We start from the raw sequence: 16,104 nt of genomic DNA, 5'->3' as shown, positions 1-16,104 counted from the left end.
ACAGGAGTATCTGCATAAAGGTTTATCCAGGCATGATCTTAAAGTTATACTGCAAGAACATTTACACCTTACATGAACTTAATAGATCATGGGCAAAGTGAGTCATGTGTTCAAATAAGTCTGGAAGAGGTGAGTTTTCAGACCCTTTTTAAATGTGGACAGAGTTTCAGCAGTTCTGAGCGAGAGGGGGAGGTCGTTCCACCACAACGGAGCCAGAACCGTGAACCTCTGTGCTTTACTTTTCGTGCATGGGACCACCAAGCGGGCAGATGTAGAAGAACATAGCAGTCTGGTTGGCATGTAGCAAATGATCAAGTCTTGTAAATAGCTGGGAGCAGTTCTATTGATGCATTTGTAGGCAATAACCAGGGTCTTAAATTTGATCCGGGCAGCTATAGGAAGTCAGTGCAGAGAAACAAGTAGAGAAGATACATGGGAATGTTTTGGCAAGTCAAACAACTTGTGCAGCAGCTGTAGAGGTTTGATGGCAGTAGCAGGAAGGCCAGATGAGAGAGTTGCAGTAGTCCAGACGGGATGTCACCATGGCCTAGGCGAGTAGTTGGGCAGAGTCTGTTGCGAGGAAAGGATGGATCCTGCTGATGTTACGCAGGATGTATCTGCAGGTCCGTGTTGCGGCTTCGATGTGCCGAGAGAAAGATAGAGTTGAGTCAATCATCACTCCCAGACTCTTAGCCGAGGAAGAAGGTAAAATGAGTGAGTTGTCCAGTTTGATCGAGAGATCATGACAGGAAGACAGGCCAGCTGGAAGGTAAAGAATCTCTGTTTTTGGAAAGAGTGAGTTGTAGGAAATCTCTGATGCTCCAGGTGGAAAGGAGAGGAAGAGCTGGGTATCATCAGCATAGCAGCGGTATTTGAAACCATGGCAGGCTATGACCGGGCCGAAGGAAGAGGTGTAGATCGAGAAGAGAGGAGGACCTAGTACCGAGCCCTGCAGGACACCAGTTGAGAGAGGCGGAGGGGAAGAATGGGAGCCCATCCAGACCATTTGATAGGATCTGTCAGATAGGTGGGACTCAAACCATCTTAGTGTCATTTCTTTGATCCCTAGCTGATTTTTCCAAGGTACAGCTTGCAAACTCTTTGGAATTATCTGTATTTCTGCAGAAATGGCTCATAAACTGTGATCTAATCTTTGTCTAAGTCATAATAGTAAAGAAATGCAGTCAACGCACATTTTATATTCTGTATCTTTGTTAAACAAATGGTTTAAAAATTTGGAGGACCTCTGTTATTGGCAATAACCTCACTCAAACACACTGACCTGTGCAACAGTTAGGGGGTATTTTGGCCCATTCCTTTACATAAACCTGTTATTTTCTGTGATTTTCTGCTTGAGCAGCCTACTCCACATCATGGCACCACATTTCTAGGGGACTGAGGTAAGGACTCTTGACCTGGCCATTCTAAAACATGGAAATCCGCCATTTTTATCTTTGTTCCCGCAATGCCATATTAAGTGACCTTAAGAGACCACTTCTAAAAAATTACAGCTAGGTCTCACTTCAAGGGCAGCAAGATTATAAAACGTACTCAAAGGAAAATAAATTAAACGCAGGAGCTGAGGAAAAGTCACGTCCAGACTCATGGTCTGGGGACACTGCAACGGATACCATAGAAGACACTTCTACACAAAGGATAATAATGAGCAAAATTCACCAAAGAAAGATCAGCAAACACTGTTTTTGGAATGAAAAGTGGCAGGAAAACATGGCTTCCAACAGTTTCCGCATAATTTCTATGTAAACTGCAGTAAACACAGTATTCCTCTCTACGATTTTGATTAAAAAAGAAAAAAAAAAAAAAACAAAACACTTTCTATTGCTGTCTTAAATTTCACTGATGCGGTCCTTTACAGTGAAACTGACGTTATGAGCTATTAATATGGTCAACTTGGAAGTTTCAAAAATAATTGAAGCTTAAAAATGGCACAGCACAAAAAAAAATTACTTCCTGCGTTTTGTTTGACAAAAACACGCAGTACTGGCTAAAAAAAAAAAAACACTGCAAATCTGAATTTATATAGTACAATTACTTTTTCCACAGCGTGAACATTTTAAAACAGCATCGATGATAGTTACATTTGAGCTGAGATAATGGTAAAAGGAAACCGAACACAGTGAAATCGTACCAAACTTTCCTGGCCCCGAAGGAACAACCTTGGTGGCTTCAGCTTCCTGTGCGTCCGAACCACCTCTACCCTCAGTGCCTGAACGATCAAAGGATCTCCTTCTTGTTAACTACTTGTTCAGTTCCAGTGGACATTTTACTGTTGAATGCACTATGTATTGAGGTAAAATAATAATTTATGCACCCTAAAAGTCATATTCACACGCACGACTACTTTGAAAATCATGGTTATGCACTGGTCAGTCCACCCCGACCCAGCACTGGACAACATTATGTTAGCATAACATTATGGACCCTTCATGTTGACATCCATGTAAAATATAAACATTCTGTACAAATATTCTATTAGAAATTTTCTGCAGTATCGAAGCCTGTATTTGTTTTGACAAACTGGAGGTGCACTGCATTATGGGAATAAATGTAAAAGCTCCAATGTGCGTTAACTCTTTACAAAGGGTTTTATTGACAAAAGACCAAGGCACTTTTTAGTAACAAAATTTCAGGAGATGCAGAGTATTATGGCATATATGAGTCGTAAGTCTGATTCTGATACACCATGGTCAAAACATGAGTATTCCAGGTCTGTATATTGCGCTACTGCTACACTACTGCTGACAGAACCAGAAATGGTTAAAATGCAGGCTGATCAACAGAGCTCCTGTTTTATAAAAGGGATAATTCAGTTTTCCATTTCATGGTCTCTTTCAGTCACTGAACACCTGTTTCCAAAATTCTTCCACTGAAAAGTTCTTATTCCTCTGAGCTAAAATGTGCAGGGCTTTAGCCTCTTTCTTGGACTGTTCGTAACTGGGCCTCCATATTCCACGCTGAGACGTCCAGCTGGTAGGACCTAGAGCAAAGTCAAAGGTTGTTGGGGGTGGGCATTTCAGGTGATTTGCATCTGCCTGCCATGTTCTAGGTGTTAGGCCCTGTTGAAAGAAGACAAAACTGACTCAGCACAAAAGCTGCCTTTTTCAATGGATGTCTTTACTGGTGTGTATTAGTATTTCACTTTTAGTCTGAGATGTTACCACCAAGAAAAGAAGAAAGTCAGTGGCCTAAAACTGGATAATAAAGCTAAAGAAAAAGGCAAACATTTACAAGTTCTTAAAGACACCACCTCATATTGACCTATTTTTTGGATTTAACACTGTCAGCAACAATTTACTGCACACCTATTGTTAATGGCTTCATCTGGTCCACAAATTGCTGTAACTTTTTAAATGCATCTCTAACATTAACCTTCTGGTTTTAATTTTCTTATCAAAATACATTAAATGAAATGTATCATTTGAGACTTTATGCAACAGTAGCGTTACGAAGAATGTTACCTCTTTTAGTCTATTAATATTCTCCCATATCCTCTTGCACACCATGCACTCAAAAACATCGACGTGACTGTCTTTTGTAATATCTTGGACGCCCCATTTCCGGCCCGTCATCTCAGCCAACAAGTTTTGGTTTGAGATTTCACGCTTCTCCTTCCATTCCAAATAGGTTTCATACTCCTGGTCGTTTTCATCCAGCCTCTTCAGGTATTCTGCCAGTTTCTCTGGAGATTCCTTGGGCCGAACAACTATTGCGCTCCCGTTGCTCGGGAGCCACCTGTGAATGTTAGGAGCTCCATAATACACAGGAACCACCCCAAGTTTGAGGGGCCTCCACAGCTTCTCTGTAATGTAGTCATCACAAACAGCATTCTCGAAGGCCAGGATGAACTTGTACTGGGCCAGGATCCTGTAGAAGCCCTGTTCATCCATGGCAGTGAAATCCTTCAGATGGGGTGGCAGATCCTTGTTGTGCAAGCACTCTCCATAGGAGTCCACCTGGATGTGGGTCATCAGTTGGCGCACAAAGGTGTCTCGATCAGAGGGGGGATCGCAGTCTGACTGTACGTACACAACAGGAGCCAGGGACTTCCGCAGAAGGTTCTTCTTGGACAAAGGAACAAAGTAGGCATGGGATCTGAGCACATCCAGGCTCTCAAGGTACTGAGTGGTCAGGGGTAGATGGGAGAAGTGGCTGAAGGTGGCTGTGTGGTTGAAGAGAGTGATGACAGGCTTGTGGAAAAGCTTGTAGTTGTTTTTAGGTGACTCTTCATGGAACAAGGCCCAGTGGTGATGTGCCCTTCTAGGAAGCGGAAGGCTTTCTACATTAAAGTCAGTGCCTAATTTCATGCAACAAAAAAGACATGAAAAAACTAAGAAAACATACTGCATTTCTTTACTTCTTATAAAAATAAACCTTTTATAATCTGGTTCATCAGCATCCCTTGTGCACAGGATTGATATTTGAATATCACACTGTATAAGGGAAACGAGTTTGCTGAAGCTGAAAACATGGCTGTTGTACCCTTAAGCAAAGCTTTTATGAATCTTGCTGTGCACTAGGTACCAACAATGGTACAAAGCGACATTTCTGAAATAATACAAAACTACTAGTTTTAGCACTTCATAATGTTTCTTAGCGTGTTAATGCAGTCCAAGGAATGTCAGCTCACGAAGCAAGTGAGCCGCAAAAAAACCTATAAATTAAATTATTGCGACGGTATCACTCCCATTAGCCCCAGGGGGGGAAGGAGCAGTCTTTTGTGCTTCCTGCTGCAGCACCACCCTCCTAAAGCAGAGAGCACTCAACAATTCCCTCTACGGAGCAGTTAATCAGTAAATGCACCTACTTCAAAGCCAGAACCCAGGTACATCTAATTAAGGCTGACCTTCTGTCTGTGGGTCTGTGGCTTGATATAATAAAATGTTTTTTTTTTTTCAAAATATATTAATGTAAGCGCCAAAAAAAAATTAAATGTGCCAGGTCAGAAAGCCAATCAGTGTACTTGCTAGAAACTGCCTTTGTTGTGGGTATTTTTTTTTACTGGACTAATTCCTGTTAGGCACCCTTTTCAAGGATACTAGATGTAGAAGAGTAGGTACTTAAACCCATAACCTTCCCCTAACCAGAATGCCCCACCGCATCCCACCCCACCCCCCGGCTGACTCCTTCGTGAATGTAAGAAGCATTAAAAGCGGCGAGCCGAGATAAATACGCACACGGGACGTGAGCGCCCTCCACTGGTGGTCTGTGGAACTGCACTGGCAGATTCCAGTGGTGGTCCACGTAAAATGCCAATTGAAATTTAATCTCAACAACTACTATTATTATTGGACATTTTGATATTTATTAGGCCTTTGACAATCTATAAATAAACGGAGGGCGGCTGCATGACTCAGAGGGTTTGCAGAAACCCAAAGGCACAAAATACATTCAAGAATTTCTTGAAATATTTAAAAAATCTGAGTACAGGAAAGAGAGAACATACTTTGGTGCTGCTGGTATTATCTGTATAAAAATGAAAATCAAGCAAAAAAGATCAACTTTATATAATGTTTTAATTGCCAAATCTCTCACAGTCAAAGGGTGTAATTATTTTTTTAAATGCTGCCAGCTAATTCTTGTGCGATTCTTTCACATACTTAAAATTACATTTCAGAGAAACATCTCTGCTTAATTGCGGTTCAAGTGCCATACGATAAACAATGGAAGACTCAAAAGACAGTATGAAAAAGAGACGTTTGGTTTCTATAACTTGACATAAAAAAAAATTACCTGCGGTTAATATTAGCCGCACCAAACTTATGAGAATAAAATCTGAAAATATAATTATGCATAAATCTATAAAGATTGCATGATTCATACAAAAGGCTACATGGTGCAATTTTTATACTGCACTTTTTCCCCCCCTACATGCATCTCATGAATTGGTCAGAAAAACACTGATATAAATATGTATGAATATTCTTTAAATGAAATGCTGTTTATGCTACCACATATGATAATGTGGTACTTGATGCAAAAACATTAATGTCACATTACCATATCAATGAATTCTGAAACTTACTCCATTACTTTGCACCACATGCCGCTACTCACCATAAAAGAGAAAGGCCTTTGTGGATGGGTGGTGATAGTAAGTCCTGTTGATGGTGAAGAAGCACCTGTTTCTTCCACAATCCCCCAAGCGCCCCGTCTCTCCCGTCAGTGGAGACCACCACACGATGACTGGGTAGGAGCCTCCGCCAGGAGCACCTGTTCCCGCAGTGTCCATCACGGGGATCGTGTCCCGAAGTGTCTCTTTGTGTCCGCGATACAGACCTTCCGTCAGATGAAGGTTGAGCTGCTGCCTCTCAAAGTGGCCCAATTCCCCAACGACCTGAGCATTGCACACACCGACAGGGTCACAATATGCATCATTTGAAAAGGACAAAACTTCGACCTCGTATGCTTCAAAGGGATAAGCAAGAAATTGTGACAATTCTAAGGCTAACGTTCAAAAACTGCACACAAGAAACATTCACAGCTAAGGAACAAAGTGTCACACAAATAGGAATCGAGCCATAAAAACATGGAACTGAGGCAGCTGGTAGAAAGGATAGATTGGAAAGGTAAGGAAATACCAGAAGAAAGAGGGACGAGGGACTGCGGTTACATCCCCGAAAAAATCAGATAAAGCCCAGGTAGATCAAGCGACATAAAGGAGGATGGAGAGGAAATCTAATGCAGCGTGAGCCTGAAATCGAGAAATACACATTAGTACATGGAATCGTGAGCATGCTATAACACACACTGAACTGTATGGTGGATATTAAACATCTGAAAAAGGTGTTAACATTTTAAAATGAATTTAATACACCCAGATGACAATTGTTATATAAAGGTGGTAAATTTCTATGATTTCGACTGTAAAACAGGCCACTCTACCAACTTCCATCGTGAAATGGACTTTGTTTAAAGAGAAAATATTAATGTTCATTCATTTAGCTGATGCTTTTCTCTAAAGTGTCTCACAACATTAAGCTACTTACACTTATTTACCCATTTATACAGCTGGGTACTTTACTGGAGCAATTTAGGGTAAGTACCTTGCTCAAAGGTACTACAGCCAGAGGTAGGATTCAAACCTGTGACCTTTAGGTCCAAAGGCAACAGCTGTAATCACTTCATTACCAGCTGTTGCCCAAATGGCCTTTCCTCTCCGCTATAGACTACATATATTCACTTAGCTGACACGCCATCCATCCATTTTCTAGGCTGCTTAGTCCTTCTAGGGTTGCGATGGCAACAAGGAGAGCAGAGAAGCCCAGACGTCCCTGTCCCTCGCAATTTTCTCCAGCTCAACCCTGGGATCCCCAACCGCTCCCAGGCCAACTGAGAGATATAACCCCTCCAGCGGGTCCTGGGCCGACCTCGGGGCCTCGTCCCGGTTGGCCGTGCCTGGTATACCTCGAAAGGGAGGCACCCAGGGGGCATCCTTATCAGATGCCGGAACCACCTCAACTGGTTCCTCTCAATGTGAAGGAGTAGCGGCTCTACTCCGAGTTCCTCCCGGATGTCCGAACTCCTCACCCTGTCACGGAGAGCGAGTCCCAGTACCCTGCGGAGAAAACTCATTTCGGCCGCTTGTATCCGTGATCTTATTCTTTCGGTCATCACCCAGAGTTGATGACTATAGGGGAGGGTAGGGACATAGATCGACCGGTAAATGGAGAGCTTCACCTTATGGCTCAGCCCCCCCTTCACCACTACAGTCCAGTACAGCGACCGCATTACTGCTGCCGCTGCTCCCGGTCTGCAGCCAATCTCACGTCCCCTTCTCCCCTTGCTCGTGAACAAGACCCCAAGATACTTAAACTCCTCCACCTGGGGCAAATTCTCTCCCCTTACCGGGAGGGGGCATGCCATCCTTTTCTGTGAGAGAACCACGGACTCAGACTTTTGATTGAGGTGCTGATCCTCATCCCAACTAGCTGATACTTTTTCCCCAAAACAACTTACAATATTAAGCTCATATACAACATGCTCACTTTACTTTTATTCATGTATCGGGCTCGTTTCTTATACAAAGATGTCCAATGTGTGTATTTAGCGGACACCTGTCAAGGTGAACTGCAGTAGCGGACACACACCGCGCTCGACTCGAATCCGTGTAACACACACTGGGGGCAGGTTTAGTCCCCGGGCACTTCACCTGGAGCACGTTTTTGGGAGGAACCCACCTGAACAAGGGGATAACGTACAAACAAAGTCCACACAGAACAAAACCAGATGCACAACCCAAGAAGTGCTGCGTGGCACCAGCGCTACCCGCTGCGCCACCCATCCGTTTATTGTTTCTTTCATTTGGAGGCTTCCGAGGGGCGCTGACCCCCTGTCGCCATGCAGATACGCCGTGAACGCCAACATAAGTGAAAGCCGTTGTACCTTGAAGGTAATGATAAGAAAAAATGATGCTGAAATGCACAGACAGAACACGAGCGTCTTCGTAGACCGTCGCGCCATCTCGCTAGAAAGTAACTTTTCACAGACGCAGGCAGCGCGACAACAACTCGCGCTTCTCGTCACGTCAGCTTAGTTTTTCCCCGCTCGCTGCACCAAATACATGTCAACTATGGTACTATGGCAGCGGGTCGTCAGTGTAGGAAACACTGCTGCCCTGCGCTTCTTCTTCCATCCCAGCTGCAAAGAAAAACACTTCCCGTTGCAACGCAACGGTTCTCCTTCATACTGAGACGCAAAAAGTCGAGCAGCTGCGCATTTCGAATCGCAACACAAACCGGAATAAGCATCGGGATAATGACTTCCAGGTTGGAACACATGAGGTACAATTACAAAGAAGTACAATGCTGCTCAGATACCCAATGAGGAGGCAAAAAATGTAACCAAAACTTAAAACACGCCCCTCTCGTCTTGGTCAAATCCAATGAGAGTCCAGGAAAGTTGACCGAGTCTAAAAACGCGCTCTTTTCCAGTTGGGGAAGTCCAATGAGAACCCAGGAAAGCTGACAAAGCACGCCCCTTTTCGTACTGATCAGGACCAATGAGAAGTCGGGAAAGCTGACCGAGTCTTAAAGCACGCCCCTCCTCGGACTGATCACGTCCAATGAGAAGCCAAAAAGTGACCAATCCGTGAAAAACACCCCTTCTTATGTCTCGTTCGCGGCAACAGTGACAGAACGCGCAGGGACTGCGGAAAATGTACAACTTCCACACTGAACAAATTTCGTAAAAAGCTGAAACATGATGTACATATTGTAGTCTCGTGGACTTGGCTGACAGGACAGTTGTTAACGAAGCGTCTACGTTCCCCCTGTGGCGGTTGTGTGAAAGAGCGCCACCACTGGTGTGGAGGACTGCGGCGCACTGCTGTGTACAAACTATAATACTGTAATAGCCAAGGCTGCGCTGATCCAGGATCCCAGACTTTAGCAGCTGGATCATGCGCATCATACATGAAACAATGCGTATTTTTGGTGTCAGTCTGACTTGTGAATTAGTGTGTGAGTGACACAGAGCGAGTGTGTTCCACTGATGTATGGATGAGTGACCCCTTGTAAGTAGTGTATCTAGCAGTGTAAGTTGCCACAGTGAATAAGGTGTGTGGGCTGATAACACTTCATAGAGTTCATTGGAAGTCGCTTTGGAGAAAAGCATCTGCTAAATAAGTAAATACAAACGTAAATGGACAGACTGTAACTCACTGTTGTCTGAAGAGATGCATGCAGTGACCCTGAGAAATTAAAACATCGATCCAGCCAAGGTAGCAGTGAAGCCTGTAAAATAATTTTTGAAAAGCCTTATGGCAAATGTCTTAAGCTGGCAAAGATGTGTGTTGCATTTACTTGAGCATTACTGCTTTACCCATCTAGGTAAGTGTACTTCAGTAGTTAACACTGGTTGTGATAACACGACATGACAAGCCAGTTCCCCTTCTTTCGTTGCTCTGTAATACCGTATGGGTGTCTACATGTGCTTGTTCAGCCCTTTCATAGCTATTACATACTGTGCACTTAAGAAATTCTCACAAACGAAACATACATACATATGATGCTCAGTGCTGATGCGTTAGTGCAATCTTTAATGCAAAAAACAAAACGGTTCCAAATAAAAATCATTGGAAACAGTGCAGATGAATTCACACTCACCAAACAAGGTGACTTGGAGAGTCGCAACATTTGGGCATGGGTTTGCACGTTCTCCCCGTGTTCGTGTGGGTTTCCTCCCATGATCCAAAGACGTGTCTGAGGTGCAGTGGTATCTTTAGTGTATGTTACATTGAGGTGTATGGGATAGATCTTGCTACTATAGACTATAAGAGGGTGCTAGAGAACTTTAAAGAAGGCCAGTTTTTCTTCTTATTATTAGCACCTCTGACAAAAACTCGGTGACCAAAACAGCTAAGCTTCCGGTTATTTCAGGTCTGACAATACATAAGCTAATATAACTGTAAATACAAAGATGTCTCCAATAATGTGCATCAATAGGTAGATGGATGCCATTCCAGGACCATGAACTCTGCACAGTGAAACAGTGAAAGTCAAATTCTTCAGGAGTAGAAGTTCCCAATTCCATTAGACATGGTCCAATGAGAACTCCTCATTTCAATGATTGTTTTCCCCACTAGCTGCACTAGTATAAAGAGCTCACTAAAACTTTAATTATTTTAATAATCACACAGTCCAGGCAATTTATTCAGAAGGATATTGTACGGTGCTTTAACTTTCATTAAAAAAGACCTGGAGAAGATTATCTGAAGTTATCATTAATCAACTTGCAAAATGAACATGGACATCTCATCTTTTGAATTAGTACAAAAACACTAAAAGCAAACCTAGTGCTCACAAGCACGATCAAACACACTGATACAGTACAGTAGAATCATGCATATTGCTTGCTCAATGATGATATGATAATACATTAAATATCATAACAAAAATAAGCTATTGCTTCACATATGTTTTGTAATTTTATTGCAGGCCTGTCTCCAACGAAAATAGCCAAGCAATAAAACAGACAGAGCAGACTCACCCATCTACTGAAATGTTCTTTTTATATGAGTAAATACAGGTACTGGTATGTCAAATGCCACATCTCGAGTCACAGATGGACATTTATGTCTCGTTTTCAGCTGCCCTTACTGACTTTGCCTGAAAGGAGAGTGACAGCTTCTCAGTGTTTGGTCCATGACCTGTCACAGGTGGAGGCGTGCTTGGAATTTTACTGACATTAGGAAAGTTCCTAAAATCTCCCTAACAAAAAAACGTGTGAATGAATTGGATGAAGGGTCACAAACACAAAGTCCCAGCCAAAACCTGGAAGGTCATTCTTTGTTGCCAATTGCTAAAAGCCTTATATAAATGATGAGAGCTGGTCATGCTTTATGAGTGATGTCAGTTTTTGTGGACACACTCAAATTGCATAAATGGATTGGATTCTTGCTCATTATAATAAATTGAGAAACTTTTTTCGGCCTAGCAAGCACTTTTAAATAAATGGTTTGAGAATGTCTGTGCCGTTTCTTTACTCAGCTATGGCAAGTAAAATGCCCAGTAACAAATCTTCTGCTTATTTTAGCTCAAAGTATTTCTGCTTGTTTAAAAAAAGAAAAAAAATAAAAAGTCTATTTATGACAGTTGTGACACTGCAAGATCCGTACATTCCAGTAATTCATTATTTCAGTGTTTCGCAGATTGTTATCCTAAGGGAATAATTTAATGGTACTCATGTAGTTCACTAGAGTTGCTAGCAATACTGTAGGACTTGAAACCAAAAGGTACAACTTCATGGGATCTCTTAAACTATGAATCTTCCGTTCACATTTCCATGACATTTACATGTATTCATTTAGCAGACACTTTTCTCCGAAATGATTTACAGTCTTAATCTACCTACAATTATTTACCCATTTATACAGCTGGGTAATGTTACTGGAGTAATTTAGGGAAAGCACCTTACTCAAGGGTACTACATCTAGAGATGCGATTCAAACCTGGGACCTTTGGGTCCAAAAGCAGCAGCTCTAACCACTACACTACCAGCTGTCCACTACACAAATACATAGTGTTAAAAATGCACACTGTACATCTGCACAAGAGTACAGCATACACTGACGTACATCTCAGAGAACAATACAAAGAGTGCATTACATCAACAGGAAGAGAGACTTGGATGCAGACAGATGATTCTAAAGTACAGTCATTTGTCACATTCCAACATATGAACCAGTATACATCACGCAAGCAGCTGCACACAATGTTTTTAACAGATAACATAGTTCATGTTTACTGAGCACACATAGGAGATCAGGGAAGAATTCAGCCTGAAATAAATGTGTTTTGAGACCCTATTCCCATCACATGTCTGGTTCTTAACCATAATGCTGCCTGTTGCCCTTAGTTTATGTGAGAAATGATTTAATGTCTTCTTTGCAAAGCACGAGTCGCCTTAACTTTATATTTTAATTCTTTTGTGTAGAAGTAGGCGGTCAAGTCTGCTCTACATACACAAATAAAGGTTTGCACCACACTGCGGACAAGCACACACTGCTCTGAAACCACTTGTCCCGAGCAGGGTTGCGGTAAACCGGCACCTAACCCGGCAACACAGGGTGCAGGACCGGAAGGGAAAAGCATCCACCCCGGACGGGACGCCAGTCCACCACAAGGCACCCCAAGAAGGACTCACACCCCAGACCCCCCGCAGAGGGGCACCTGGCCAAACCTGCTGCACCACCACACCTGGGGCAGCAAGTATTTGTCATAAACTTATAGAGAGTATGTTCCTAAGATCTACTGTAAAAATCATGATCTCTTGTGTCTTTTATGTTTTTTACTGATCTCTGCCATTCTAATATAGTCAGAGACTACTACTTTCACAAAATACTGTGGTGTGATTTTGCAAGAATCTGAATCGCAAAAGGACCTTCTTTCAAAAAAAAGAATGAAGAAATGGTTTTCATATCTTGCTCCAAGCAAGTTTCTTCAATTCATCAGTCCCACAGAGCTGTGGCATTTATCATTCAGATGAAATGCTCTGCCAGGCCTCCCCATTCATCAAAATGTGAAAAAGATCGGCAAAAGCTTCTCTGCGTAAAACTAATCAGTTAATTGATGGGATGCTCGTAATTGGGAATAGTTCCAAAAATAACAAAAGGAGACAGGATCCTTCGTTGTGATTGTCAATGTGCGGCGTCTGATAGCCGTTCACCGTGGAACACGCAGACAGAAAGCCACCCGTGTCAAACCACAGTGGAACTGCCCTCCTTTTTCGTGCTGCTGTCCAGTTGGTGGCTTGTCTGTCAAGAGATTTCCCCTCCCACCACTGAGAGAGCTCTTCAGCAGAGAAAACAATGAGTCATACCTCTCTTCTGCACTCTCACTTCCATGGTAACCATTAAATACACTGATTGGCCTCTGGGCAGCCTCTTTTAGAATGCCGTCAAGGTAAAGTCACTCTTAAAAGAGAATTCAAATCAGAGAACAAATGCTTAGCAAAACTGGCATTTTATAGTCATGAATACACTTTTAAAAATTGGTGAAATGTTACAGGCTGCATTTCTGCGTCCATTCCATGGCTGACATCAGCATCTGAAGACCCTTGCTTTCTGATCCTGCTTTGCATCAGCAATAACCTTTGGGACTGAGGATAAAACATGCAGCCATATTCAAAGAGAGGAAATGAAATAATCTCTCCAAACTAAACACATTATGGTTTTTTTCTTTACTGTTCACCTACATTGTTTTGCTCTGACCCGAAGGAACATAATTAACGCTAAACGAATGAGCAGAGCCGAAAACAAAGCTAATAGAACAGACATTTAGGAAATCACTGGGAAAATGACTCACCCTCGTTTACTGTCTGGCAGCGTTTATCTTTTTTTTGTGCTGGGGATTAAGAAAATGATATTTCTGTTTCAGTCCAGCCATAAGAGACCTGTTTAGACTATTCAAGTTCTTGAAGACGAAATGACAAGCTCAATAAGGTGTCTGAGAGTTGGCCTGTCCTCTGGAGTCCCAGACTGGAAATGGAAAACGTAGGTTTCGTTCAGCTGTTCTCGATCCCAGTCCTGGTAGACCCTCTGTGAAAATAGACGGGGTGCGGAGGTGTGGTGGGTTTGGCCAGTGCCTTCTCTGTGGCGGGTCTGTGGTTCGATCCCTGCTTGGGGTGACTTGCGGCGACTTGCGGCAGACTGGTGACCCATCCAGGGTGTGTCCTCTCCCCCTTCGTCCTTGCACCTTGTGTTGCTGGGTCGGCTCCGGCTCACCACGACCCTCCTCAGGACAAGTGGTTGTAGACGTTGGTAAATCTGTACTGAGCTACATATGTAGTTGATCAATGATGAAAGTTAGTTATTTATTTAGCTGACACTTTCCGACAAAGCAACCTACAATGTTAAGCTACCTACAGTTATTTACCCATTTACTGTATACAGCTGGGTAATTTTACTGGAGCAATTTAACAATAATTCAACAAGTACCTTGTTCAAAGATACTATAGCTGGAGGTGGGAGTGGAACCCACAACCTTTTGGTCCAAAAACAGCAGCTGTAACCACTATGGTACCAGCTTCTCCCCAAACTATTCCTGATTTGCCCCTCAACTACAAATTCCCCCACTAATCCCACCAAATGAATTAGGTTAACCATAATTTAATCATTTAATAATTTAAATCATGCTATTTATTCAATGAATAACTCTGTGAAGAAAAATTTTTTACAAGCTCAGTTTCATATGAAAACAAAAAAACCTACAGAAATACCAAGACCAAGAACTATTGCTGTAAAGGAGCCAGAAGCCAGGAAACAAAAATAAAATAAATACATAAATATGTAATATTAAAAAAAAACAAATACATAAATAAATAAATAGATAAATAAATATACAATTCATAATGGCAGTACATATTAAAAAAAAAAAATCTGTCTGATTTATTATAGGGGGGTGGTGGCACAGCAGCTTGGCCGGGTCCTGCTCTCTGGTGACTCTTGGGTTTGAATCCTGCTTGGGGTGCTCTACGGCAGACCGGCATCCCGTCCGGGGTGTTTCTGTGATTGTGCATCCAAGTGTTGTTGCTGCAGTGAAAAAAAGAAATCGGCTGGCTTCAGTAAGGATTCCCACAAAGTTCATTAGCACAGACTGTAGCCTGATTACACCAGCCATTTCTACTGTGGAATGCTCCATCCACCACACAAATAAACAATGATCTACTTTGCTGACACTGACGTTTTCAGAAGCACTTGTCCCATACGGGGTCGCGGGGAACCGGAGCCAACCCGGCAACACAGGGCGTAAGGCCGGAGGGGGAGGGGACACACCCAGGACGGGACGCCAGTCCGTCGCAACTGACCTATTCGTTAAATATGGTGAGAAAAATAGAGGCTGAATTGATAAAGCCATCCTGTAGGGTTTGAATGAAACTGGAAAACTCAATACCATCCATAATACAGTAAAGAACTTATGACCCTTTATTGCAGTTCACCACTGTGATATCATAGATAAAGGTGTAGTCATAAAGTTATGTACCAGAGGGTCAGCTCAGCCATCCATTCACCTGAGAGATTACGATCTTGCACACATTGTATGATGGTGTTAAAATTTGTGCGCTGTTAAACACACAAACTCATAACGAGGCTTCATAAAAATGGAAGCAAGTAAAGAATCAATCAGTGCTAGCCAAAGAACTCTTGTGCTGTCCTGCCAAAACATGAGAGCACAACACCCTGGAGCTACTGGAGGTTGTACTGAACATTCGTTTCTCCTGGCTATCGATGAACATGAACAGAACTGGCAGATGAAGAAAACAGCAGGAACATCATTTTGGACTGTCAAACCAGACCTGAACGGAAGAAGTCTTCTCTTAAAAAAGAGCAAAATGTGTTTATTGGCACATCCTAGGTCCTATAAAAAACCTGTGTTGTCTCCTTGATGACATTAAGGCTTGAGGTGAAGAAGCACTTCAGTGAAAGAACGAACTGCTTTCTATCCTGAAGTCTTTAAATGAGCACTTTCAATTGTTACCAGACCAACAAGCACTGTTGTGGTTATTAAATCAGATTTGTAGCCTAAAAGTTCAAGCCCCTCCTCCGTGAACCGCCACCTTATCGTGGTGGAGGGGTTTGAGTGCCTG

General features: G+C 42.6%; 1 protein-coding gene across 5 annotated transcripts; it reads right to left on the bottom strand.

The window, feature by feature from the left end:
* Nucleotides 1–2,609: 2,609 nt before the first annotated feature.
* Nucleotides 2,610–8,806, bottom strand: pofut3 (protein O-fucosyltransferase 3). 5 transcript variants are annotated; one of them, XM_029252643.1, is made up of 5 exons: nt 8,404–8,806; nt 6,600–6,712; nt 6,076–6,355; nt 3,480–4,315; nt 2,610–3,077 (listed from the first exon to the last, which is right to left on the bottom strand). In XM_029252643.1, exons 3-5 carry the CDS (start codon nt 6,248–6,250, stop codon nt 2,853–2,855), a joined length of 1,236 nt encoding a protein of 411 aa, XP_029108476.1. In that variant the 5' UTR covers nt 6,251–6,355; nt 6,600–6,712; nt 8,404–8,806; the 3' UTR covers nt 2,610–2,852. The 5 variants fall into 5 exon arrangements, with proteins under 5 accessions (XP_029108476.1, XP_029108475.1, XP_018600216.1 ...); XM_029252642.1 differs by having other exon boundaries at nt 8,109–8,481; XM_018744700.1 differs by lacking the exon at nt 6,600–6,712.
* Nucleotides 8,807–16,104: the final 7,298 nt, after the last annotated feature.

The sequence above is a fragment of the Scleropages formosus genome, chromosome 6 (assembly GCF_900964775.1).
Source record: "Scleropages formosus chromosome 6, fSclFor1.1, whole genome shotgun sequence".
Classification (NCBI taxonomy): Eukaryota; Metazoa; Chordata; class Actinopteri; order Osteoglossiformes; family Osteoglossidae; genus Scleropages; species Scleropages formosus.
The sequence above is the reverse complement of the archived record's forward strand: the minus strand, read 5'-3'. Positions and strand labels throughout refer to the sequence as shown.

What these genes read in the sequence shown, in the direction of transcription:
- pofut3 (XM_018744700.1), bottom strand. Translation starts at nt 8,481, where the DNA reads ATGGCGCGACGGTCTACGAAGACGCTCGTGTTCTGTCTGTGCATTTCA. An exon ending in AAAGGCCTTTCTCTTTTATG is followed by an intron (nt 4,316 to 6,075) that starts GTGAGTAGCGGC and finishes GCATGAAATTAG; the next exon opens with GCACTGACTTTAATGTAGAA. An exon ending in ATATTAATAGACTAAAAGAG is followed by an intron (nt 3,078 to 3,479) that starts GTAACATTCTTC and finishes TTCTTTCAACAG; the next exon opens with GGCCTAACACCTAGAACATG.